Source organism: Esox lucius, chromosome 21 (assembly GCF_011004845.1).
Source record: "Esox lucius isolate fEsoLuc1 chromosome 21, fEsoLuc1.pri, whole genome shotgun sequence".
NCBI classification, from domain to species: Eukaryota; Metazoa; Chordata; class Actinopteri; order Esociformes; family Esocidae; genus Esox; species Esox lucius.
In genome coordinates this window covers 25,782,779-25,809,134 of record NC_047589.1, presented here as the reverse complement: position 1 = coordinate 25,809,134, position 26,356 = coordinate 25,782,779, and the positions used below count along the sequence as shown (strand labels likewise).

Genomic DNA, 26,356 nt, shown 5'->3' with positions numbered 1-26,356 from the left:
TATCCTAATGCGAACACACATTAACCCCTCCCCTTAACTGCTCGCAAGCCGTGAATGTTTATTTTGGAGGTTATAATGAAGTCTGCACCATGGAATGGTTTCTTAAGCAAAAAACAAAAAAAAGCGCTAGGGAAATCTCACCTTGTCCACCACAAGTTACAGACGGTCGGGCTCAGGTGCAGTGTATTTTAAGATTTATGACCGCATTATCGATAAACTGCAATACATGTATTCTGGGCTTTGTCATGTGTAGGCTACTGCAACTGCTCTTTCCGGGAAATTTGGATGTGCATCCTGAAATAGGCCTGGCCACACCCCCTTCCAGTCAGTTTGTGACGAATGTATAATTTTCGTCAATTTTTTGAAACATCTATAATCTGGATCTTTAGCTGTCCCATAGAGAGAATTTTTTTTTACAGGTAGAACCAATTTTGATTCAGATTAAAACAATTTTTGATTTAAAATACAACCCAATTTTGGTTCCAATTAGAACCCATTTTAGGTTCCAGGTAGAATCTATTTTAATAGCGTTCTACAAAGATGTGGCTGGAAACCAAAAAAAAGATTGCTCAAAGGATTCTCCCACAAGGACAGACACATAACCCATTAATAAAATGTTCTCTGAGAGCCAAGTACGTTGTATAGCCTATCGTTTGCATTGTGCTCTCCACTTGCGCATGTCGTGAATTAATTACATCACCAAAACTACTTTAAATCACACATTTGCTTGAACATGACATAAACCAATTTGACCAGATAGATGAATCACAACCCGGCAGGCTAATCGTCATCCCTGAAGCCCGTATTTATCGAGTCTGTGTTGCTCCATCACGTTCCAATCATGCACTCTCAGCCGCGCCTGCCGTCAGCGCAACTCGAGCTTGGGACTGTTGGATCAGTGGCTTAGCAGGAATAACTAAAGAAAGGTGAAAAAATCGTACTACTGGATGACTATCAAGTCCTGACACTTCATGAGGCTCAGTTTCGCACTGTCTTTCTGAGCGCGCTGAGAATGGGAGCCCACCAGCTCTCGGTACCGGTGGAGTGGATGAAAACAGACCGGACAACTTTTACCTTACGACGGGCGGATTCTTTGATGGCACTACATGCATTCTACGCTGGAAAAGCCTAAAAGGTAGAGCTGTCGCACACATGACAAACCTGCCAATTTTACATACAAGTTTTAACGCTTATGGTCGCCTGCTAAGTATAATTCCGATGCTTTTAAACATATTACATAGAGTATTTATTTTGTTAATCAATATTTTACTTTTAAATGATTTTCTTTACTTTGTAATAAATTGGATTGCATGTTGTCCATCTGAGTATATAATTTGGGAATGCATGTTGGCTTTATATATCCGTTGCGCATAAATGTGGTTGTGTCACTGGGAGTGAACCTAATCTCACGAGAGTTGTGTGAAAGTGGTATTTTACCGAGGATTGTAATTGGTTCGAATGAATTTCTCCTACAAGGTGTCCGTGGAGGTTTCCGAAATGCAAATGAGAACGTCTGGACAAAGAACCTGGTCTCAGGAACCTACGTAGACTGTTTAACGAAAATCTATGGCACCCAATTTCGTATGATATGTGACGTTACGTTAGGTTACATTACAATGCGTCACCAAAACGTATGATACATTACGAAGTTATTCAAACGTAACATATCTTACGAACGCAATTACAACGTATCAAATGTTACGAGCGCTATTAAAACGTAAAAAAATATAATACAAACGCCAGACAAACAAATTATATTTTACGACTTCTATGAAAGATGAGTTTTTGACAAAATGTTAGACCTATGTTTCGAACCAGCAACATATGGATTACTAGGCCCACTGCCCCCACACCAGACATGGGAATTTAGGAAGTGTAACCGCTATAGCAAAGTCGCTAGTATATGTTATACAAGCATTTTAGGCATCAAAGCACTGTGGTTAGGGTTAAGGTTAGATCTCACAGCACCGGGGTTAAGGTTAGGGTTAAGGTTTGGGCTACGGTTAGGAAACAAAAAAGGTTAGTTTAAGGTTACTCACAGCTCTGGGGTTCAAGTTAGGGTTTGGGTTAAGGTTAGCTATCACAACACTGGGGTTAAGGTTATGGTTATGGTTTAGGTTAGGATTACAAAGAAAATCACTTCAAACACTTCAAACTTATGTTGTGAAAACACCACTTGCCAAGACTAGTTACTGGTTCCCCAGTTCCCCAGTGGAGCAGTGGGTAGTGTGGGTAACTGCTTTGAACCACGCTTAGTGCTTTTTTTTTCTAACGTTATTTTACTGCACGTAATATATCTTACGAAATCCCCTGGCTAAGATGTACGTAAAATAGTCTACGTCATCATTCTGAGACCAGGTTGAGACAAAGAGTGTTTTTCCGACCACATCAACAATATCAAGAACAGCAGGTCTGACCTGGCGTCTCCAAATTGATATAGACAGACAGATTAAAATTGAAAAGCCATATGTAATTGATAATGAATAATTAAGAATCAATTATTGAATATTGTATAATCTAACACTTTTAGTAAAACCATTTATGTAAATGTAGTCTTTGGACGTTTACTGTATTTTGGCCGCGTATTTGTGCTGTCTGAAAGTGTTTTTTTTACCTTTAGTACTTTGGCAGTTTAGCACGACCAGAGCCATTAAACACAACAAACCTGCACTGCTCTGTTTCCATGAGCGCACGGTTGTTTGTGAAAGAAATGAGAAACGAAACTGAGAGTGACATAAACACACGCAGTCATATTTTAAATGCACATTGGTCCGGTAATAGAAGTGTTTATTATCAGAGGGAAGTAAGTGTGTGGAGTCATCAGGTCTCTGTGCTCTTGGAAGATCTGCCCCCCAGTTGGCTCTGTTCTACTCCAGCCAATCTCCATAGGATTAGTCTGTTCTACAACAGCACAGGATAAAACAGCAGCCCGCCCACCAGCGCTTTAGGGGTGGCAGACGTTCAGCGCGTTCCAAAAAATACCTTATACTATGGATTATAATATAGATTCTGATGAAAGTGTGGTAAATGTGTGTACATGTACTGTTGAAAATGTATTGTACAAAACAAGCCTTTCAGTTACCTACTAGTTGGTCTCTCAGAAGCTCTGGGGGTTGGCCAGAACCGGGCCGAACGCCGAGCACTGGGATTGCATATCGATTGCTCACCTATGGGGAGGGCTGCACCAATGAGATCCTAGGAATTTAATCACATGACCACTTGGAAATATTGAAATGACCAGGTAAATCCCAAAAGACCACCTCTGTTCTCCACTCCCACCTCTGCCCTCCATTAGCGCCATTTTCCAAAGGGTCCCAAAGCTGATGGAGTGAAAATGAGCAAGGGTTTATGGGCTAATTTGACCCTCCGACGGCCCCTTTGAGCAAGTCTGCAGCGATGCAGGCTACGCTAGCATGTAACTAGGGAAGTGGAATCCCATAAAGCACTGCCTTATTTTTGAGCTCGTGCATTTGACACAAAATAATCTATTTCCACTGAAAAGGATTTGACATGTGCATTTTTAAGTGGAATTTTTAAATCTGAATTTCCTGCTAGTTTTATTAATTAACAGTGGACCGTTGATTGCATCATTCTGTCCCGAAGTTGATGCCTTAATTAAACCTCTGGACCCTCTGTGGAAGTCACCCTAGGAGTTTCATCAATAACAGTTTACCATGGAGGGCACTCCAAGCGAATGTGTAGGGGGTGGGGTTTGGTTTGAGATTCACACGGTCACTGTGGCTTCATAAATATCGCCCTCTGTGTCAGGCATTACCCAGATGGTGCCAAAGAATCAGGCAATTCACTCACTCTGTCATCACAGCGATCCACAGGACTAGAAAAAAGAGATACTGAACCAGATAAACAGCACATCTGCGTCAGACAAGCTGCAGCATCAAATTCCAGAGGACAGCAATATGCTCATAACTTGGAAAAAATGTATATGTTACTTGAGGTGACTGTTAGGAGACAACAAATTAAAAGATTAGAAAACCAGGACTGTTTTGGCATTTTGGTCTTTGGATTTTAGACATGTTTTTCAATTGAATTGTTCACATTATAGGTCACATTAAAAGTGGAAAAAAGTTCTGACATGATTTATCTCATCCTGGCATTATAACAGGGGTGTGTAGACTTTTTACATCCACTGCATATGTTGAGGAGGACGGAGAGGAATAGAAAATAGATGTTCAGGACATAGTGAGGAACAAAACAGACACAGAGGGCATGTACAGAGGGAATAAGAGAAGACAGGAAATAGAGAAGGATATAGATTATGTTCTGAATCCAGGAAATGGAGAGGGATGGATAAAATGAACTCAGCATAGTCTTTATAGCTGCGGAACAAAGAGACAGGATGGGACAGCCAGGTTTATACTGGCGAGGGATAATTTAAGCTCTGTGGAACAACTAAGCAGGAGGAGAAGAGGGGATGTGAAAGGATAGAAAAGGTAAGGAGGGGAGGCATCGCTACGAGGGAGACATGTTGCGGGCTGAATTCCAATCCGCTCTCAGCTGCCCTTGTTCACTTCCCCTGCAGATATGAGAGGTGGAATGAGTTTAATTAATGGCACTGAAAGGTCCTTATAGGTTAACTTCATCTACCTACCACAGGGTCAGGTGTAAGTGTTGGACAAGCCATAACAAATTTACTTCAGGCTTAGAGCAGAGATATGGACTGCAGGGAGGTACGTATTACCATTTTGCTGATACCTGGAATCCAGCCATCAATAGGAGAATGGAAAAGGAGAGCAGGGGGTGCGGGGGGGGGGGGGGGGGGGGGATGGGGAGGGAGGGAGGGAGAGACAGATAGGAGGCGATGATGCCAGAGACCACAAGGCAGCCGGAGAGGAGAAAGGGAGGAAAGGAGAACAGGACAGATTGGACTCAGACACTCAGCACCTCAGCGTTGGCTGGAGTTATTAACTCCCTGAAGGAGAGAGTTTATCCTGACAGGCCAAAGGCTATAAGCCGTGACTGACTTACATTATCGTGTTTAAACGTTGCATTGTAGCCATCTAACAAAAAGACCTAATCCACCAATGTGCAAGTGAGCGGGCACATACAGTGAGGGGATTACAGGGAAATAATCAACAAAACCGTTTAATTAAAACGTGAACACTGTTGCAATAAGATGAAATTCAAGATCGTGCCAAATGTCTCTGAGTGTGCTGCTGTGGTCAGGGTGAAAAGAGAAACTTCTAGAAGCAACCGTCCTTCGTTGCATACAGCTTTACAGCATTAGATTTCCATTGAGCTCCAAAACCACCTGGACTATAAACAGAACAACGACAGGGACTAGTATATTTTGTTGACTGAGACCAGATGTATTTCTTCTGGGTCTTTGGGATCCTATCTGCCCGTATCCAGGTCTCCATGCCGGATCTGTCACACTCGACAGGATATTGCATTTTGAATTTGTGGTAATGGCCCAATGTATACTGGTCAGAATCTGAATTGCCTTAATTCTTTTTTTCTTTTTCTTTTCACACATACTCAGAATGTTACATGGCGGAGTGTTAATGCTAGCGTCAGACAGCATTCAGGAACAGAACTTATCCTAATTACACTAAGTACTGCATTAAACACATGCAAATAGCATGGTCCGCCATACAAAAAAATTATATACAAGTAGTGGTTAACTGATTCATGCATTATCGGTGCATTATCTGTATATCGTGATGCAGGGAAATGTATTGAGTTTGAGGGCCGTGGCGTGTCGCTGTTTAGGTCACAAGGTGGAGGTGGATTGGATGTGGGAAGCTATTGGTCCCATTTGGTTCACTTAGCCCCTGTGGAATAAATTAGATTGGTTGCCGACGGCCACATCATGGACACCTGACGTTGTTCAGCTTGTGGTGTTTTTGTCACGACGCCATTTTGCGGTGTAACGGCTTTGTATTAGACACACGTGACTGTCTCACTGCCTGGGGGGGTTGTCATGTGATCGTCCACCAGCTCCGCTCCTCTCCGCCTTGTGCAGGTCTCTGATCCAGCCCCTCTCCAATGTCACCCGGACGTCCACATGGCGACGTTTAACGGCTCGGAACGCCCCTCCTGGAACGACTCGGAACGGGTTCCGGAAGACCTCCTCCTCCTGCGCAACTCCTCCGGCGGGTGGCCGGGGGGGAGGACGGCGTGCAACTACTACGCCATGCTCTACTCCCTGCTCATCCTGGCCATCGTGTTTGGCAACGCGCTGGTTTGTCTGGCGGTGGTGAGGGAGAGGTCCCTCCAGACCACTACCAACTACCTGGTGGTGAGCCTGGCCGTGGCCGACCTGCTGGTGGCCTCCCTGGTCATGCCCTGGGCCGTCTACCTGGAGGTGAGGGGCGGCTTGGGTTGGGATGGGGGTGCTGTTATTAATTATCCATGACTGTGTGAGGTTAGCACGCTTAAACGTTGCATTGCGAGTGGGTACGCGCCGTGAAGGGATTACAAAATGAACGGAAGTCATCGTCAAAGACGCTTAATTAAAAAGCGAATGGTGTTGCAATAACATGAAATTCACGACCGTGACAACTGTATGATCACACAATGGGGGGGGGGTAGTGGGCAAATCATCAAGAAAACCGTTTCAGGATGGTGGTGTATCTCTGGCTCCTCTCGTCACGTCCCTGACCGTAGCAGTTGGCAGAACAGCACAAACAGACGTGTGACCTGTGTGGATTTGTGGCAAACATACATATCAGTCTGTGAGCTCGCTCAGTTCAGTTGATGTGAGCTCGCTCAGTTCAGTTGATGTGAGCTCGCTCAGTTCAGTTGATGTGAGCTCGCTCAGTTCAGTTGATGTGAGCTCGCTCAGTTCAGTTCAGTTGATGTGAGCTCGCTCAGTTCAGTTCAGTTGATGTGAGCTCGCTCAGTTCATTGAACTCCTCACAAGTAGGTTCCTCCCGTGAGATGGGACTGGAACAGCTCATAAGTTGCCTTCCATGAGATTGGATTGGAATACCTTATAAGGTGCCTCCCATGATAAGGGCCTGGAACACCTCCAAGGTACCTCCATACTGGAAAAAAGACCAGAATGTTTGTACTACATTTGTATCTACAAAACATTTGTTTTGATTACCCCCCCCCCCCCCCCCCCGCTCACTAGCGGTAATTTTCTGTTTAAGCAGCAAAGGGGGAAAAAACATGTAATGAATTTCTGGTGATCGTTCACAGGGTATGCTGATTTATACAGGAATATTACATTTCTGTACTCCAGAACTGTTGTTTGTGGAAATTGTTATACATTTTGATCGGAAGGTATTGTGGGGGAACTTTTTATTCACTGTAGGGAACTGGAGGTGGTTGAAGTGAATTTGGGAATTGCATATTTTATATCTCTAAAAGCTCCAGGTAATAATTTCTTTAATGAACTTGGAGCGTTATAGCTGGGTATTGACAGATGGCCTAGCACTCAGTAGTGGTTGAGCCAGTAACGGAACAAAGACTGTTTCGTTCAGCCTGTCCCTCTCTCACTTCACTCTCATCCTCCCTACACATTTTAGTAATTTAGCTTAATTTTAAATGTAAAATTTTGCCTGCTAAGGGATTCGGGTTCTAATAAATGTAATACACCATATTAAATCCAATTATTTAAATTATACTGTAGAACACTCAATGGCAGGGTCAGATATAAGCAACATGGGTCGTGGCGGGGTCGTGGCAGGATAATTTTTGTAAATAAAAAATTATAATACAACATTTATTTTTATTCATATACTCACGACTCAAATACACTCACCTAAAGGATTATTAGGAACACCTATTCAATTTCTCATTAATGCAATTATCTAATCAACCAATCACATGGCAGTTGCTTCAATGCATTTAGGGGTGTGGTCCTGGTCAAGACAATCTCCTGAACTCCAAACTGAATGTCAGATTGGGAAAGAAAGGTGATTTAAGCAATTTTGAGCGTGGCATGGTTGTTGGTGCCAGACGGGCCGGTCGGAGTATTTCACAATCTGCTCAGTTACTGGGATTTTCACGCACAACCATTTCTAGGGTTTACAAAGAATGGTGTGAAAAGGGAAAAACATCCAGTATGCGGCAGTCCTGTGGGCGAAAATGCCTTGTTGATGCTAGAGGTCAGAGGAGAATGGGCCGACTGATTGAAGCTGATAGAAGAGCAACTTTGACTGAAATAACCACTCGTTACAACCGAGGTATGCAGCAAAGCATTTGGGAAGCCACAACACGCACAACCTTGAGGCGGATGGGCTACAACAGCAGAAGACCCCACCGGGTACCACTCATCTCCACTACAAATACAAAAAAGAGGCTACAATTTGCACGAGCTCACCAAAATTGGACAGTTGAAGACTGGAAGAATGTTGCCTGGTCTGATGAGTCTCGATTTCTGTTGAGACATTCAGATGGTGGAGTCAGAATTTGGCGTAAACAGAATGAGAACATGGATCCATCATGCCGTGTTACCACTGTGCAGGCTGGTGGTGGTGGTGTAATGGTGTGGGGGATGTTTTCTTGGCACACTTTAGGCCCCTTAGTGCCAATTGGGCATTGTTTAAATGCCACAGCCTACCTGAGCATTGTTTCTGACCATGTCCATCCCTTTATGACCACCATGTACCCATCCTCTGATGGTTGCTTCCAGCAGGATAATGCACCATGTCACTGTACTGAAATGGCCCCCACAGTCACCAGATCTCAACCCAATAGAGCATCTTTGAGATGTGGTGGAACGGGAGCTTCGTGCCCTGGATGTGCATCCCACAAATCTCCATCAACTGCAAGATGCTATCCTATCAATATGGGCCAACATTTCTAAAGAATGCTTTCAGCACCCTGTTGAATCAATGCCACGTAGAATTAAGGCAGTTCTGAAGGTGAAAGGAGGTCAAACACAGTATTAGTATGGTGTTCCTAATACCTCTTTAGGTGAGTGTATATACCAGTGCTATATGCCCTAATGGTTCATGGCTTTCATCCACTGAGCAAGAAAGCCATGGATATAATTGATGATTTCGACCATCGAGTGTGTAATTCTCTATTACCTCTGAGTGGAGGTTAGACGGTGTTCATTATCAGAACTAAGTGGTAGTAATGCACATTAGTGAAACAGCTGTTCTAGTTTCAAGACCAGCATTTTCATAGTGAAGAGCAGACACACCTTAGCTAATTAATAATAGTGTCCTCAATAGATAATTCTAATGAATTACAGTTATTCACTGCAAAGTATATTGTCAGATTCCAGTAATGTGTCTTCAAGTCCTCAGCATTTTTGTATTTTAAATACCACGTAAAGACTTCATTTGCATTTAATAATTGACTCGGCCATTCATGAATGGAAGTAATAAAGGTGCAAGGAGCTGTGTGTGCTGACAGCCCTAGAACTTTAAAAGACATGCATTCTACCGACTTGTGGTTATTTTGGGAGTGTTTTACAGTATTTGCATTTGATACTGTCTCATTGTGAGTATAGAGAGAGGCTAAAGACGTTAGAAAAGTTAGAAGTAAAAAATTATCAGGGAAGTGAAAGAGTATGTAAAGAGATATTAGCCAAAGTTAGGCGAATATCAAGAACAAAATTAAAAAGAACAGAAATTCAAATAACAAAATTGTAGAAAGGTCGACCAGCAGTGGACTCTAGGAGTCAAAGACCAACAAACAAATGAACTACAATACAACACCATTCATTCAACCTATCTGCAACAGGGCTAATTTCCATAATTAAAACAGAATAGTGCTTTCCAACCAGGCATGGTAGGATACCTGGGGACAGCTGCCCTATACACAGGGGTACTCCAAAAGAAGGCCGATGAGATTGTGTCAGAGTGTGTGTGTATGTGTGTGTGTGTGTGTGTGTCCTAACGCCCTCTGTCACTGAAGTAGAAGGCCAGGGGTGAAGGTCACGTTGAGGGGGTGACATGCATTGCGCCCCCAGATCTGAGCCGTGGCTATTATGTTAGTGTCTGCAGGGGGAGGGAAACGGAGTAGCATATAGGGTGTCTCACTGGAACCCAATACAACCGAGGACGGGTGTTTGTGGTAGTCCGTTTGTCCCTCGGCAACTTAGCAGATGCGGAAAGAAATGGTTGCAACGCCGGTAGCTGGACGGTATCTTGCCCAAATAAAAGCACGTAGTTTGTCATTTGTTATTGTGTAGTTTGCTTGCACCTTATCGTTTTTGTTGTTCATCTTCACTGAACAAATAAACTGCTCGTATTATAGGACATCACACGGGGGGGGGGGGGGGGCTACAAATATTTATAAAGAACAGTAGGGTTTCACTTTTTCGACTTCCCATTATCTCCTGCATATCTCCCTCCATGTTCACATTGAAAATATACTCTCATGAATTTGCCGTGTATGAAAGCCCCCCTGTTGACATTCTCGAGGGGGCACCTCGGCTGTATGGCTGTGCTTACACCTGTTCTGTGTTAGGTATATCGCAAGATACAGCAAGTTTATTTAACCGTACAATCTCAGAAAAAAGGTGCCCTCTGGAAAACTGAAAGGGTTCTTGAGCAGTCCCCATAAAAGGTTTTCGTTTCCATGAAGAACCGCTTCCACCGAGGCACCCAAAACCATTCCCGAAATGGTTACAGACTGTGTACGGTCCTGTCGTTGTAGAACCATGCCGTAGGGGCCTTTGTGGGTTTTCCATCTGAGGCCAGAAATCCAGCAGTCTGGAGATGCAGCTTAGAACACATTTGTCCCTGTCAGACAGTTACAACATATTACACAACCAGAGGAAAGACCTTTAATCAGTGCCATCAGAGAAGTGTGTGTGTGAGTATGTGTGTGGGTCAATGAAGTGTGTGTGTCAGGGTGTTTGTGAGTGTGTGTGTGTGTGACAGGAGAGTGTGTGTGTGTGAGACAGGCGAGTGTGTGTGAGAGAGGACAGTGCGTGTGCGAGAGGACAGAGTGTGTGTGCGAGCGATCATTTTATCCAGTGCTTTTAAAAATTATGTTTCCATTTAGACACAAGCAAACCATAATATTAAATAAATGGAACTTGAGTGACTGTGTACTGACTGTGTACTGACTGTGTACTGACTGTATACTGACTGTATACTGACTGTGTACTGACTGTGTGTACTGACTGTGCTGATGATTTACTGACTGTATACTGACTGTGTACTGACTGTGCTGACAATTTACTGACTGTGTACTGACTGTGCTGACGATTTACTGACTGTGTAATGCCTGTGCTGACGATTTACTGACTGTGTACTGACTGTGTACTGACTGTGCTGACGATTTACTGACTGTGTACTGACTGTGTACTGACTGTGTACTGACTGTGCTGACGATTTACTGACTGTGTACTGACTGTGTACTGACTGTCCTGACGATATACTGACTGTGTGCTGACTGTGTACTGATTGTGTGCTGACATTGCGCTGGAGGTTTTCTGCCTGCCACCAAACACTTCATGTACCTGTTTTTCAGGCTGTCAGATCACCGTGGAAGAATTCTGGCCCACTTTTCCATGCAGAACTCCTTTATCTCAACAATCATTTTAGGTGTACGTGAATCGCTTATTTCTGGCCAGCGCCCGCATTGGGTTTAAGTCCTGACATTGACAAGGCCATTCCACATACTTTCAGCCGTGGTGATCTAGACCCGACTGTGAGGTTGTCATTACTGACTTCCTGCATGACTCAGTTGAGCTCTGGCTCAGATCACCTGACAAAGATCAGGTTTTCCTAAACTTTATGCAGAAAATCATCCCCAAAACATGCAACAACCTGCACAATGCTTGACCGCGGACAAATTCATCACCTATATTCGCTAAGCGCGTACACACTGACCCCAAATTTGACGGATGGCTGGTTGCTAAGGCCTATAGCACCGGGAAAAACAGCTGTTAAACTGCTCATTTCTTTTAGGCCATGATTGACCTGTACCGCCCGCCTTCTCTGGGCTGCTTGGCTTTCCCTCTTGAATGGTGGGTTGGAGAGCTCAGCACCGGTCTCGTCTGCACGCTTCCTTGGCCTAGACGCCTCTACCGTGGGACCTCCGTTTAGGGGGCAGATGGCAGCCGATGGCCGTTTATGCAGACGGTTCAATCCGTTTGCAGTTTGCCTCAGCAGAGGACAGACCCAGAATCAAATCAGGCGCTTAAGGAGGAGGAGACAGCTGACTGTAGAACGGTGTCTCCAGGGGGAGTGGTGCGGGGCATTGAGGCCCACCGACACCTGTGTGGTTTTGACTGTGTTTGGGCCTGGGTTATTTCGACTGCGGCAGACCTTATTAAGATGTCGTGGCATGGCCTGAAGCAAGGAGTATACGCTCCAAAACAAATGTGGCTGTGTTAAAGCAGCTCTGTGTGGAATAGAGTGTGTCGAACAATCTCGCACAGTTTTATTTGTTCATTCAGATTACCTTTATTCAAAATGTGTGTTTATGCTAGATAGCAAAAATTGACAATTTGCGATGTATTTGATGCGTTTTTGATGCGTTAATGATGACGATTTATATTGGGTGATTGTGATGATGATACAGAGGAACACCTGTGATGTGTCACTGTGTGTCACCTGTCCAGGTGGTTGGAGGGGCGTGGCTCTTCAGCAGGATGTACTGTAACATCTTCGTCACACTGGATGTCATGATGTGTACCGCCAGCATCCTCAACCTGTGTGCCATCAGCATCGACAGGTAAGGGTCTGTGTGTGTGTGTTTCTTTACTCAGACAGGCAGTGTTTTTATTTTCATATCACTGTTTTTTAATCAGCTGTCATTGTGTTTTTGAGAGTGTTAAGTGTGCTGAAGAGGGCAGGTTTTAGAGTATTTTCGAAATTGTTCCAGTCATTGATTGAATTTAATGGCAGCCGAAAGTAAGTGGGGCTTTGTGAGTCACCAGGGTGAGTTGTCGACCAACATGCAGGTTACTTTTGAAATAGTTGACCTGAGGGTAAAGGTCACAGTGAGGACTGTTAAAGATGGTGCAGGTTACAAAGTAGATGCTGGTTGGATAAAAGAATAAATATTTAGGGAACTTTTACTGGCAAGCTTGTTAACTACATATCCTTAGTCTGGGATTGGCAGGACAATAGTGTTTAGAAGGGTATCCTAGGCAGAATGACTGGGTGAAGGATACCTTGTTAAAGAACAATGAAACCAGTTCTGTAACTTTAACTGTGGGTGACAGGAAATTCGAATGGGAGAGTGCAGTCCAGCACTATACCAAGGCCTTGGTGGGGCTGTTTGGAGGGGCAAGCAGGTTGAAGTAACAGCTTGCATTTAGTTTTCGGGGTCTTGAGGAGAAGATGGAGGTCAAAGACCTGGATGTAAGTAAAGCAGTGCTGTAGGGTGGGCAGCACAATGTTCCAGTTATGGGGCCAGTTGAACTTGAAAGTAGTTTCAATCTCCCTTGTAGACTTTTAGCGGAGCAATTGTTTATATCTTGACAATGTTGTGTTTTATGAAGATTGTCTTAGGAAAATATATAGAAATGCTTTGTTTATTAATGGCAGCGCCAGTGTTTATACATTCTGGAAAGGACTTCTGAAGGGGATTTTGCGTGCACTGTAATTTCCATGATGCTGAAGTGAGACGGTATGTGCGTATGACTGACTAAGTTTCTCATTATACTTCCACCTGGCTTGTAGCCAGGTTCAGAGAGCAGTTTTCTCTTGAAGTGAGCCTTAAATATTTGATTACAAACTCTCTCACATAAGATATATAGCATTTATTAACCAATGCTGGCTCTGATCACTGTGTGTGTGTGACGGTACACTGTGTGTGTGTGTGCATGTGATGGTGAGTACGCGGTAGAGATGTTCCAATACCCTCTAAACAGTAGAAATCTCAAAATAAGTCATCTAAGTTATGTAATTTCCCTAAAATAAAGTATATTCCTGCAATTTCATGGCATTAACCTGTATTCTCTCGAGCCAGTATTGAAGGTGAGCAGAAATCTATGCTTTTAAAGTTAATGTTTGTAATATTGGGATCAATATATGTACAATAACTGAAAATATCTGTTTTTTAATAGTTCATCTGAAAGAAATGTGAGACGTGACATTTTTTACACCAATTGTCTGCATTTTGAAAGACATCTGTTGTAGCAATTATCATTAGCCAAGCAGTTGAATGAAGACAGACGTCTAAGATACAAGATCAAATCTATAACAGGACCTGGAAACAGGCCCACTTTACACCTATAGTTAGTATTTAATCTTCTTTTTTTTATGCACTGCGGGAAAATGCCCTATGCACAGAGAATCCAAACCTGACACTGGTCATCCGTGATGTCAGAAGTGGGCTTATTCAGTGTGACGTGCCAGACATGCTCCTGCATTTCCCTGTGCATTTAGTTTGTTTCTACCACGATTGACGGCCACAATACTGGGTGGTACTGAGTGGTACTGGGTGGTACTGGGTGGTACTGGGTGGTACTGAGTGGTACCGAGTGGTACGTTTCGAACGTACAGTGTAAATTCAGACGCTATGGTAATGATTTATTGAACTAAAATAAGACTATCTACCGTTTAATTTTCTTTCTCGTTTTGTTAACAACCCCTGTGTGTGTGTGTGTGTGTGTGTGTGTTTGTGTGTGCGCCTGTTTGTGTGTGTTTGTATATGTCCGTATAGGTCTGTGTGTGTGTGTGTGTGTGTGTGTGTATTAGTCTGTTCGTGTGTGTGTATTTCTTTGTGTGTTTTTCTCTTTGTGTCTGTGTGCATATTTGTCTGTATGGGTTATATTTGTGTGTGTATTAGTATATTTGTGTGTGTGGGTATTTGTGTGTGTCTGTTTGTCTGTGTGTGTATTTGTGTATTTGTGTGTCTGTGTATTTATTTGTGTGTTTCTATTTGTGTGTGTATTTGTCCATATGAGTGTGTGTATGTGTTGTCTGTATGTGTCTGTCTGTGTGTGTTTGTATTTGTCTGTATGTGTCTGTTTGTGTGCATTTGTATTTGTCTGAATGTGTGTGTGTGTGGGGAGTTAAGGCATAATGTTATGCTCTCTGTAGGTGTGTGTGTGTGTTATTGTTATGTTTTCGGTTGGTGTCTGTGTGTGTGTGTGTGTGTTATATTATTATGTTCTCTGTAGGTGTTTCTGTGTGTGTATGTGTGTTATATTGTTATATTTTCTGTAGGTGTCTGTGTGTGTGCGGGGGTGTGTTGTGTGTGTGTGTGTTATTGTTATGCTCTCTGTAGGTGTCTGTGTGTTATATTGTTATATTTTCTGTAGGTGTCTGTGTGTGTGCGGGGGTGTGTTGTGTGTGTGTGTGTTATTGTTATGCTCTCTGTAGGTGTCTGTGTGTGTGTGTTATATTGTTATGTTCTCTGTAGGTGTTTCCGTGTGTGTGTGTGTGTTATATTGTTGTATTTTCTATAGATGTGTGTGTGTGTGTGTATGTGTGTTGTATTGTTATGCCCTCTGTAGGTGTCTGTGTGTTTCTGTGTGTGTGTGTTATAATTGTTATGCTTTCTGTAGTTGGGCCTCTTTATACTGAGAATCACTGATAAGCAGCTCAGTCCTGACAGGATTCATTAACACTATTACATGGTGGGTGGGAAGTGTGTGTCCATGTGTGCGTCTGTGTGGTGTGTGTGCATTTATCCATGTGTGTACCTGTATTTGTGTGTAAGGGAGAACCAGCGAGGAAGAGAGAGAACAAAGAGGCAAGAAGAACTAGAGAAACAGAGAGAGGGAGAAATGGAGAGAGAGGGAGAAAGAGAGAGAGGGCGAAGTGAAGTAACAGAGAGAGGGAGAAATAGAGAAAGAGAGAGAGAGAGAGAGAGAGAGAGACCGTTGGTCTCTGTTATGTGCAGTTTGCACAGCATGTGTGTTATATTGTGTATACTAATGATGCCTTTGCCAGAGCTGTCCACAATGATTTATCTCTCCAGAAAATATTTATAAAATAAATCTGTATTTTTACCCAGGAGAAATAGACACTCCACTTGGAGCCTGAACTGGATGTTTTAAGCATTTGATCGAGTGCCTTTCATTACACTTAGATCGGGCGGTATTGCAGTACAGTTGGAATAAATGGGGTATATTGGTAAAGTCCAATAGTTTTATGGAGTTAATAAAAAATAAATAAAATAAAATGATGGTTTGATGAACCAAGATAGAAAACATGGAAAGTGATGTATGATGGGATGATGTAGGCCCAGAGGTCAGGTGCAACTGTATTTGTTGGCTCTTGAGAAAAACCTTAAAAAAAAATCATTTTATTCCCGTTCCGAATCAGTGGCAAAGTGCTCTTATTCCTTCTGACCAGTTTTTCTTCTCTGTTTGTGGTCAAGTCCTGTGAAATTGTTTTACACACATTCTTTTTTAATGGCCCTTGAATCAACATGGAAAAACACCAAACCACTGGGCCGAAACCCAAGGCCCCAAAACCCTAGGTTACCAAAACACTGAACCAAAGAGTGGAAGTGAGAGGGACGGTTGAGGAAAGAATATTTCTTTTAGTCTCTGTAGTGTTTTTATGTTTTGCTTCTCCCTTGAGTTTCACAGTGAGAAGAAAGGACAATTCCCAGCGAGGACAGTAATATGGTTCTAATAAAACCATTGTTGCATCACTGTCTGAGTGGGATTACCCCTGGTTACAATTCCCTCCCCTATATGCCCATTACACATTCTTGTCATACAACACAGGGTTGATTCTTCTTTTTTTTTAATCAGAGCTTGACTGGCCTTATTGCTGAATAGCCACATTTTATAATTGCAAAACAGTTTCAGTATTGAAGCATTTAGTTTGGTGCTCTGTTGGGGCACTTGATAACATTTTAATTGGACTTTCACATCTTTGCTCTTTCTCTTTCAGGTAACTTCTAATTAATCACAGTTTGGCATCTCTCGTTACATACTTCATTAGCTTCTCCCTTTTTCAAATACATTCTATTGTTATCATTCTCCGGCCGACTCTTTCTTTCGCTCCCCTCTCCCCTAAACACTGAAACAAAACAACTTTAAGCACAATCGTCCCAAAGACGTTGCGGCGAGGCCGTGATAAAACCTGCCAACGTTCTGGGGACGCAGTTCGGTTTGCAGTGTATGCATTGTTATATTGTTCCCCAGTCAACGCAACCGTTCTGTTCGTGGTGACCGTGACGTTTATCCAGGTACACAGCGGTGGTGATGCCCGTCCTCTACAACACCACCCACAGCTCCAGGAAGCGCGTCTCCGTCATGATCGCCACTGTGTGGATCCTGGCCTTTGCCGTCTCCTGCCCCCTGCTGTTCGGATTCAACACATCAGGTGAGACACGTGAGTACAGGTGAGATGCACGCACACGCACCCACCCCTTCACACCTGTCAGACCCGTCAGAATAGAGGAGGCGTTTGAAAGCCCCAGGTTGGGATGTGGAGAAGATGTGGTCAGTCTCCTTCCTGGACCATTTGTGTGGTGAAGCATTGATCCGGGTCTTATGGATTGTTCATCATTTTAGAACGAACAAAGACTCAACTTGGCAGTCTGCATATTTCACATGGGCCAATAGCAGTTAGGTCATCCCACGTATTAGAAATACTCAACCGGCTATGACAACATTTCCACGCATGTGTTTAATAGGAGACTCAACAAAATGTGATTCCATTAATTTTTTTTATTTCTTTGCAAAGTTTGTCCGTGAGAGACGCCTCAACGGCCGTGTGGGTTTATGAACACAGCATGGGGGTCAAAGCGGTGGCCTCGCGTTGCGGTTTTCTCCTCATGGTTTCTCTCGTCCTGCCTCCCTCAGACGACCCAGCGGTCTGCTCCATCTCCAACCCAGACTTTGTCGTCTACTCATCGGTGGTCTCCTTCTACCTGCCGTTCACCGTCACCTTGCTGGTGTACATCCGCATCTACATCTTCCTCAGGAAGAGGAGGAAGAGGATCGCCTTCCGCCAAGCTGGCAGCGGAAAGGTCCAGCCTGGCGCCGCCCAGCCCTCTGTGGTGAGAACACAGCCGTGGGCTCCCACAGGGGCCGTGAAAAAATGCTTGGACGTGAGTGCACGCGCACGCACGCACACACACACGCACACACACGCAAACGGCACGTCGCGACGAATTGAAATCACGGCGCACCCTCACTCTGTCACGGTGACCAGCAATGACAGAGCGGGAAAACGAAATGTCCGCCGTCGCCGTGTGAAGCACGTGCAATTGCCATGGCGACTAAGGGGGGGCCAGGTACTAGGGCCGGCTTGGCTCTGCGAACGGCGATGACGGTGAAACTTTCACCAGGCGCTGCGGGTTCAACGAGCCGACCCGTGTTAGGTGGTCAGTGGTTCTCCCGCCGGGCTCAGGGGTCAGGGGTCAGGGGTCCGCTCGTCACCTCTCCCCGTGCAGCCTGGGTCGTGATGAGGGATCCGAGCAGTTGTTGGCTTGGGGACGCCCCCCGGTCGCCGTAGTCCATTGGTGAATTTCCCCTTGCACCCGAGCTGGGTGTAGAGTCCCATCCGTGACGAAGGTCTCTTGATTGATGGATTGATGTTCAGAGCGAAGCAGTGCATTGCATTTCAGGTTTTTACCTACCGAGAGATAACGTCGTCGAACAATTACATTCTAAACCGGGAGGAGTGTAACCGTCACATTGATTTAATTGGTTTTCTTTTTTCTGAGATTAACCTGTTTGGCTTTTCAATAGGTGACTAAGGTCGTGTGCGATATTTCCTATCTCCTTCCCGGCTTCCCCCTACCCCTCCCTTGTGTGGTTCCTGCTGTTGGATGAGTCTGTCGTCACATGTATCCCTCTCTCGTCCCTGTCATCCGTCTCTCCCCAGGAATCCTGCCTGCAGGAGGACAACCCCCGGGAGAAGAGAGACCTGTCCCCCATCAGAATCAAAGTGGTAAGACGAGTGTGTGTGTATTAGCTTCCTTCCACCCTCTGTAGCTTTAGCCCAAGTGGAGAGGAACCGGTGTGTGTGTGTGTGTGTGTGTGTGTGGATGGGCATTCTTGCCACACTGTTGTTGACTTCTAAATGACTGACTGACTCTGTCTTATAACTGACTGTTAATGGATCTTGTGACATTGAGAGATTCTTTGCTGTGTGTGTGTGTGTGTGTGTGTGTGTGTGTGAGTGTGTGTGTGTGTGAGTGTGTGTGTGTGTGTGTGTGTGTGTGTGTGTGTGAGTGTGCCATTACTCGGTGCCCAGGGCTGTGAGGAAGCTGAAAATTGGAATTCTGAAACTCCTCGCCTCACTGCCTCTGAATGTGGATGGCAAGCTTGGGATTTTCCTATTTATTTTTCACACCAGCTCTCCCATAATCCACAGATTACTTCAAAGATGAAGGAAATTACAAGCCTTAATTTCCCCCGGACAACAGAGCTGCCAGAATGTTGTTTGTAGATGTAGATGTTCAGATTGACAGGCAGCAACATGGGAAACAGGAAGTGAAGAGCTGCGAACCTGTGAATCTCTTTATTTCTACTATTTTCCTCCATTGGCCTTAGGCTTTCCCAGTCCTCTCTAACTCAGGAGACAAGCTACACAGTTGACCTTATCTTTGCTAGATGATGTTAGTCGTCTAATCTCACCGGGACCTCCCTCCAGATCTCTGATCACTACTTGGTCTCCTTCTACGTTGCTTTGCTGAACCCACCACTGTTCTTGTTCTTTAGCGAGTCCCCACTACATTCTCCCATCCTACGGTTTCTCACATCTGCTAAATACTTCTTCATTTTGTCTCCTGATTTTGCCTCCTCAAACATGCTTGCCTCCTCCACATCCTATGACACTCACTGTCCATTTCCCCCATGGCAAGTTCCACCCTCCTCCTACTCCTTTTTAAAATAGGTTTTGTGGGTATTTTATAATGTTTATAGACTGAAAATAGGAGGCAGAGGTTATGGAGACTGGTATGTAGAGGAAGACAGAGACAGAATGTTGGCCAAGTCAGGGTTCAAACCCCTGTGTGTGTGGTCTGTAGGGTTAGTGTGTGGTCTGTAGGGTTAGTGTGTGGTCTGTAGGGTCAGTATGTGGTCTTTAGGGTCAGTGTATGGTCTGTAGGATCAGTGTGTGGTCTGTAGGGTCAGTGTGTGGTGTCCAGGGTCAGTGTGTGGTCTGTAGGGTCAGTGTGTGATCTGTAGGGTCAGTATGTGGTCTTCAGGGTCAGCGTGTGGTCTGTAGGGTTAGTGTGTGGTCTGTAGGGTCAGTGTGTGGTCTGTAGGGTCAGTGTGTGGTGCCAGGGTCAGTGTGTGGTCTGTAGGGTCAGTGTGTGGTCTGTAGGGTCAGTGTGTGGTCTGTAGGGTGAGTGTGTGGTCTGTAGGGTCAGCGTGTGGTGCCAGGGTCAGTGTGTGGTCTGTAGGGTTAGTGTGTGGTCTGTAGGGTCAGCGTGTGGTCTGTAGGGTCAGTGTGTGGTCTGTAGGGTCAGCGTGTGGTGCCAGGGTCAGTGTGTGGTCTGTAGGGTTAGTGTGTGGTCTGTAGGGTCAGCGTGTGGTCTGTAGGGTCAGTGTGTGGTGTCCAGGGTCAGTGTGTGGTCTGTAGGGTCAGTGTGTGGTCTGTAGGGTCAGTGTGTGGTCTGTAGGGTGAGTGTGTGGTGTCCAGGGTCAGTGTGTGGTCTGTAGGGTCAGTGTGTGGTCTGTAGGGTTAGTGTGTGGTCTGTAGGGTCAGTGTGTGGTCTGTAGGGTCAGTGTGTGGTGTCCAGGGTCATGTGTGGTGTCCAGGGTCAGTGTGTGGTCTGTAGGGTCAGTGTGTGGTCTGTAGGGTTAGTGTGTGGTCTGTAGGGTCAGTGTGTGGTGTCCAGGGTCAGTGTGTGGTCTGTAGGGTCAGTGTGTGGTCTGTAGGGTTAGTGTGTGGTCTGTAGGGTCAGTGTGTGGTCTGTAGGGTCAGTGTGTGGTCTGTAGGGTTAGTGTGTGGTGTCCAGGGTCAGTGTGTGGTCTGTAGGGTCAGTGTGTGGTCTGTAGGGTCAGTATGTGGTCTTCAGGGTCAGCGTGTGGTCTGTAGGGTTAGTGTGTTGTCTGTAGGGTCAGTGTGTGGTCTGTAGGGTCAGTGTGTGGTCTGTAGGGTCAGTGTGTGGTCTGTAGGGTTAGTGTGTGGTGTCCAGGGTCAGTGTGTGGTCTGTAGGGTCAGTGTGTGGTCTGTAGGGTCAGTATGTGGTCTTCAGGGTCAGCGTGTGGTCTGTAGGGTTAGTGTGTGGTCTGTAGGGTCAGTGTGTGGTCTGTAGGGTCAGTGTGTGGTGCCAGGGTCAGTGTGTGGTCTGTAGGGTCAGTGTGTGGTCTGTAGGGTCAGTGTGTGGTCTGTAGGGTCAGTATGTGGTCTGTAGGGTTAGTGTGTGGTCTGTAGGGTCAGTGTGTGGTCTGTAGGGTCAGTGTGTGGTCTGTAGGGTTAGTGTGTGGTCTGTAGGGTCCGTGTGTGGTCTGTAGGGTTAGTGTGTGGTCTGTAGGGTTAGTGTGTGGTCTGTAGGGTCAGTGTGTGGTCTGTAGGGTGAGTGTGTGGTCTGTAGGGTCAGTGTGTGGTCTGTAGGGTCAGTGTGTGGTCTGTAGGGTTAGTGTGTGGTCTGTAGGGTCAGTGTGTGGTCTGTAGGGTCAGTGTGTGGTCTGTAGGGTCAGTGTGTGGTCTGTAGGGTCAGTGTGTGGTCTGTAGGGTCAGTGTGTGGTCTGTAGGGTCAGTGTGTGCATCAACACCAACCACCCGGAGAACCGTTGAGATGCCTTGGAACTGCTGATATAAACCAGTTAGCAATTCATTTACAACAGGTGGAAAGTACTTTTTTTTATCACAGTTAAGGCCAGAGGAGGTGTGGTATATTGTGCTGTTCTCAGATATGACACATGGCAGAGTGCATGGAAAATAATAATGGGTTAAGCTGTTACAGATTTAAATTCTTATTGTGTACTACTCAACAATGATCCAAAGCCAGAGGAAGGGTCCAATATGGACAGTTTGTTGTTCCGCTGTTCTCATTTGTCACAGGTAAGTAGGCTACGTATTTGTTGTAAGGAACGCTGTTCCTGCCGTCAGGATGGCACTTCAGTAAACGGCATGTTTTCAGTTTTCTATGAAGTTAGGGTTAGTAGTGATGTAGTGATGTTTGGGATGTTGTGATGTTGCCACTCCAGCAGATTGCTGTAGTACTGAAGTACACCACCTCATCTCCTGACAAACATTTTTTGGGAGGAGGTCAGAGGTGCCTCCCTTCTGACCTTCTCTTCCAATGGGTTTTTGTGTAAGAGGTGAGGAGTGAGGACACGAGAAATGAGATGAGAAATGAGTTAACCTGACTGTTCCCTCCAGGAGACTGCTGAGCCGGCGGTGACCCCCAAAGGCGGCCTGCTCAGGGGGTGCCTGATGCGTAAGCGACCCCGCACGGCTCCGGCGGAGAACGCCGCACTGCCCCCGGTGGACATCCAGAACTACTGCAGCATCAGCCACGCCTCCTGCGGACGCACTGAGCACGAGCGCACAGAGAAAGAGGGATCCAAGGAGGAGGAGGAGGAGGAGCGCGTCCCCGCACGGAGGAGCTGCCAGGTCAAGGAGCTGTCAAATGGCCGCACTCACACGACCCTCCAGCCCCGCACCCAGTCCCAGGGCAGCCAGCAGCAGCAGAGGGTCAGGAGCATGCAGAACAGGGAGAAGAAGGCCACACAGATGCTGGCCATCGTCCTCGGTGAGTGGCTCTCTCCCTCTGTTGGCACGTTTTGGGGGGGCGCTGTGCATTTTGCATCTCTGTTGTCGGGATCTTTACTGCCTGATTTGACCGAGAATGCGTGGGACCTTGGGAAGGCAGGAAACGAGAGGAAGAGAAGGGATGTGAAAGGGTTCAAATGGCTACTGGGAATGATGTCCTGAACACTTTTTGGACGTCTCCCGGGGGTTTTGGACACGGGCGTCATGGGGTCAGAATCACCCTCTCTTACTCTGATCCGTTACAGGCAGGATGTACTCCCCAGCACAAAATACCTGCATTCACACTACTGCACTAAACAAAGGGGGGTGGGGTGGTTGTAATCTACTGAAGTTATTTATTCATGCGCAATAAAGCCATTGGCCCAAGAGAGGCATTGCTTAATTTGTGTGGGGATGTTGTGTCCACTGTTTGTAAGTCAGTACAATTAAATTGAACAGGAGAGACATTAAACACATACAGACGGAGAACAGATTTCCTCAGACGAACACACTTCTTAGATTCTCTGATTTGTTTAAATGTCATTGGGTAGGCTCATTCATATGAGAGAAACAGGCAAATCGTACATTTTGTAGAGGCTACTATTACTGTTACTTGATAAAATGTTGTTAGCAACTTGCTAAAATTGAACAACTGTATTTGACAGACAAGAATGTTTTCCACTCATGTGGTTCCAGTTACACCTTAAACTGAAGAGTTAATATGCATCTTATTCACAGTTTATGTACATTTTTGTGTTTATTTGCAAATTTCTAGCAAACGGGTCTAAGGATTCCTATAAATCTGACATAATTAGGTGTAAACAAACCTTGTTTACCCTCTGCATACCTAATTCACAAAATGACAGTGACTGTCCCAAAGTGGGCTCCACAGAAATTCCCTGAAATTAGTTATTCAGACACGATATCACAGTTCACCCAAGGGAGGAGCTACATGATCAGTGGAGGGAGACGGGTTTACTGTTGCCTTGTTTACAATTCATTACCGTCATTGCTGGTTGCCTAGCACTAATTGGTGTGCAGCTCTTAACTATTAAGTCTTAATTACATCAGGACAACCTACGGTCAAGCTGAAATGTAAATTCGATCTAAAGATGAATATCTAATCCATGAGACCAAACGTATGCGGTCAGAACATTCTCACTCTCACGCTCTCTCTCACTCATCCTTTCTCCTTCTCACAAGCACCCACGCACGTACACACCCACACCCACACACACACACACACACGTTCATATACACACAGCAATGTGATCTCACAGCTCACATCAATTCTCAGTGTTTGATCAGGGGAAGACAAAAGACAAGAAATAGAGTGAAAGTAGATGTCCATAGGTATAGAGAAAACTCAAAATGTTTAGGTTAGATTTTAAGGTTAGAGTTAGGTTTTGTTAAGGGATAAGATTTTAAGACAAAATATATGGAAAGTGGTTTCACATACTAAAAATAATATTTAAAATCCTCTAAAGGTTTAGGTAGAACACCCTTGGATAGACTTTTAAATCTAATGTAAACATGCAAACTTGCTAGGTCTCGCCCCGTTCCTACAATGGTAGCATCCAATAATTTGATAATCCCTGCTCCCCAGGAAGCAGAGAAACATCAACAAAACTGTCTCATTCAGCTGAACATAGTAGAGTATAACTCCTGGTTTGCTTTAGTAGTAAACTACTACACTAACCTGCTATAGTAAACTACTACACTAACCTGCTATATTACATTACAGCAGTAACCTGCTACAGTACTGCACAGTACTAACCTGCTACAGTACAATAATACAGTGCATTACTGCAGTACTGTTTCAATCTGATTCTTGTATGATGCTGTGTGTAGGGGTGTGAATTTGAACTCTGCCAGTGTGTTAGTCTTGCTATCATAAAATGCTAGAGGAATTTTGTTTAAGTTAAACCCATTAACCCGGTAGACAGGCTTGCTTCATGCCTGCCATGCCAATATTCTCTGGCTGACCCTAAGGCCCAATGTATACGCTGTCTTTTAGGTTTATTTTTAAACTCCCTGTGGTTTTATCTCACTTTCCCTCTCTCGTTCTGTCACTCCGTCTCCTTCTCTCCATCGGTCACTGTCTCCCCTTCTGTCTCTGAATTCCATTATTTTCCCCTTCAACTCGTTCCCATTCTCTCCCCCCATTTTTCTTGCTCTCCGTCGTTCTCTTTCATCCATCCATCTATCTCTCCCCCCGTCCCTCTCGTTCTCCTCCCCCCGTCCTCCTCTGTTCATCCTTCAGGGGTGTTTCTGATCTGCTGGCTGCCGTTCTTTGTGACTCACATCCTGAACACCCACTGCGGGACGTGTCACATCCCCCCGGAGCTCTACAGCGCCTTCACCTGGCTGGGCTACGTCAACAGCGCCCTCAACCCTGTCATTTACACCACCTTCAACATCGAGTTCAGGCGAGCCTTCATCAAGATCCTCAGCTGCTAAGGGCCAATATGCTCCACGGTGACCGTGTCAGCCAGAAGGCCATGCTCTCCGACCGTGAGGCAGCTCGGGCCCGGCAGGCCATGGGTTCAGTAGCCGTGAGAAGTACTGAGCCCGAGTAGACAATGTCAGGGCAAGGAGTGAGTCTCATCAGGACCATGGGCTGCTGAGTCCCAGGGGTCCCCAGGCAACCCATCAGGTCAGGGCTCTGAACTCCAATGCACCTCTGATGGACACATCTGAGCATGGACATGAATACTTCGCCCCAGCCGTGGACACATTAGCCATGACCGGTCCATCTTCAGGTCCATGCCTCATTTTTATTGCAATCATCTATGGCTGAGTGTACAGATCCGTAATGACCTTGTCCGACCATGGACTTTCTCTGAACAGACCATGGACTTTCTCTGAACCTTGCAATGCACTGCGCCTAACCCAATTAAGGGTTCTGCCTCTTGACGAACCTCAGACCCGGCACGTCTGACCCCGAACAGAATTTAATCTGGCTTGACTGGTATTGGACGGTTGCCTGCTCCACCTGGACACTGGAGACATGGAGGGAGGATGAGAGGGTACGAGTTTCATTTAACCAATACACATTGATTGATACACTGCTGGAGATTCAGAGATGGGGGGGGGGGGGGGGGGGGGGTACTGACAGAAGCAAGACGAGGACATGCTGATGGAAGTTCCGTTTTACGCATCCGTATAGGGAACAGGTGCTGGACATGAAGCTCAGCCAGAAGACACAAAATGCACTCTCACTTTCTGCTGCCGCCACACGTGAGCTTTGTTTCAGCCCCAGAGGGGTTATACCCGGTGGTGGTTTCACCGTTTCACACCATCAGTTGGCTTTCGGTGGACGACGGCGTACAACTCCATTCCCGATCTGATGTGCCTCCCAATTGGACCTAATATTCCCATGTTGATGCATCGGTTTACCGGACGTTGGTTGATCCACTATATGGTGAATGTACGGCATGCTAGCAGTGATGCGCCCCTCTTACTCCAACTGATGACGCAGCAATGCAGTAGCAAGGGGTCATGGCTTTATTGTCAACAGGTCCTGACTTTACTGTCAAGGGGTCGTGACTTCACTGTCGAGGGTTCATTGCTTTACTGTCAATGGGTAATGACTTAACTGTCGTGGGTTCATGACTTTACTGTCAAGGGGTCGTGACTTCACTGTCGAGGGTTCATGACTTTACTGTCAAGGGGTCGTGACTTCACTGTCGAGGGTTGATGACTTTACTGTCAAGGGGTCGTGACTTCACTGTCGAGGGGTTGTAACTTCACTGTTGAGGGCTCATGACTTTACCACTGAGGGCTCATGACTTTATTCTCGAGGGGTCATTACTTGCGTTCCGGTGTGTTCTAAGGGTCACTGGGTT

General features: G+C 45.5%; 1 protein-coding gene across 4 annotated transcripts; it reads left to right on the top strand.

The window, feature by feature from the left end:
• Nucleotides 1–580: 580 nt before the first annotated feature.
• drd3 (dopamine receptor D3) lies at nt 581–25,598 on the top strand. 4 transcript variants are annotated; one of them, XM_010890042.3, is made up of 8 exons: nt 581–1,135; nt 5,984–6,325; nt 12,500–12,612; nt 17,038–17,174; nt 17,657–17,853; nt 18,684–18,749; nt 22,137–22,509; nt 24,772–25,598. In XM_010890042.3, the coding sequence occupies exons 2-8, from the start codon at nt 6,026–6,028 to the stop codon at nt 24,966–24,968; spliced, it is 1,383 nt and encodes a 460-aa protein (XP_010888344.3). In that variant the 5' UTR covers nt 581–1,135; nt 5,984–6,025; the 3' UTR covers nt 24,969–25,598. The 4 variants fall into 4 exon arrangements, with proteins under 4 accessions (XP_010888344.3, XP_019897205.2, XP_012995086.3 ...); XM_020041646.2 differs by having other exon boundaries at nt 17,657–17,904; XM_013139632.3 differs by having other exon boundaries at nt 17,038–17,183.
• The last annotated feature ends 758 nt before the right edge of the window (nt 25,599–26,356 follow it).

Bases quoted from the DNA above. Each gene is read 5' to 3' on its own strand.
- drd3 (XM_013139633.3), top strand. From the start codon at position 6,026: ATGGCGACGTTTAACGGCTCGGAACGCCCCTCCTGGAACGACTCGGAA. The intron at 6,326-12,499 runs GTGAGGGGCGGC...TCACCTGTCCAG, and splicing joins CCTGGGCCGTCTACCTGGAG to GTGGTTGGAGGGGCGTGGCT. The intron at 18,750-22,136 runs GTAAGACGAGTG...TGTTCCCTCCAG, and splicing joins CCCCCATCAGAATCAAAGTG to GAGACTGCTGAGCCGGCGGT.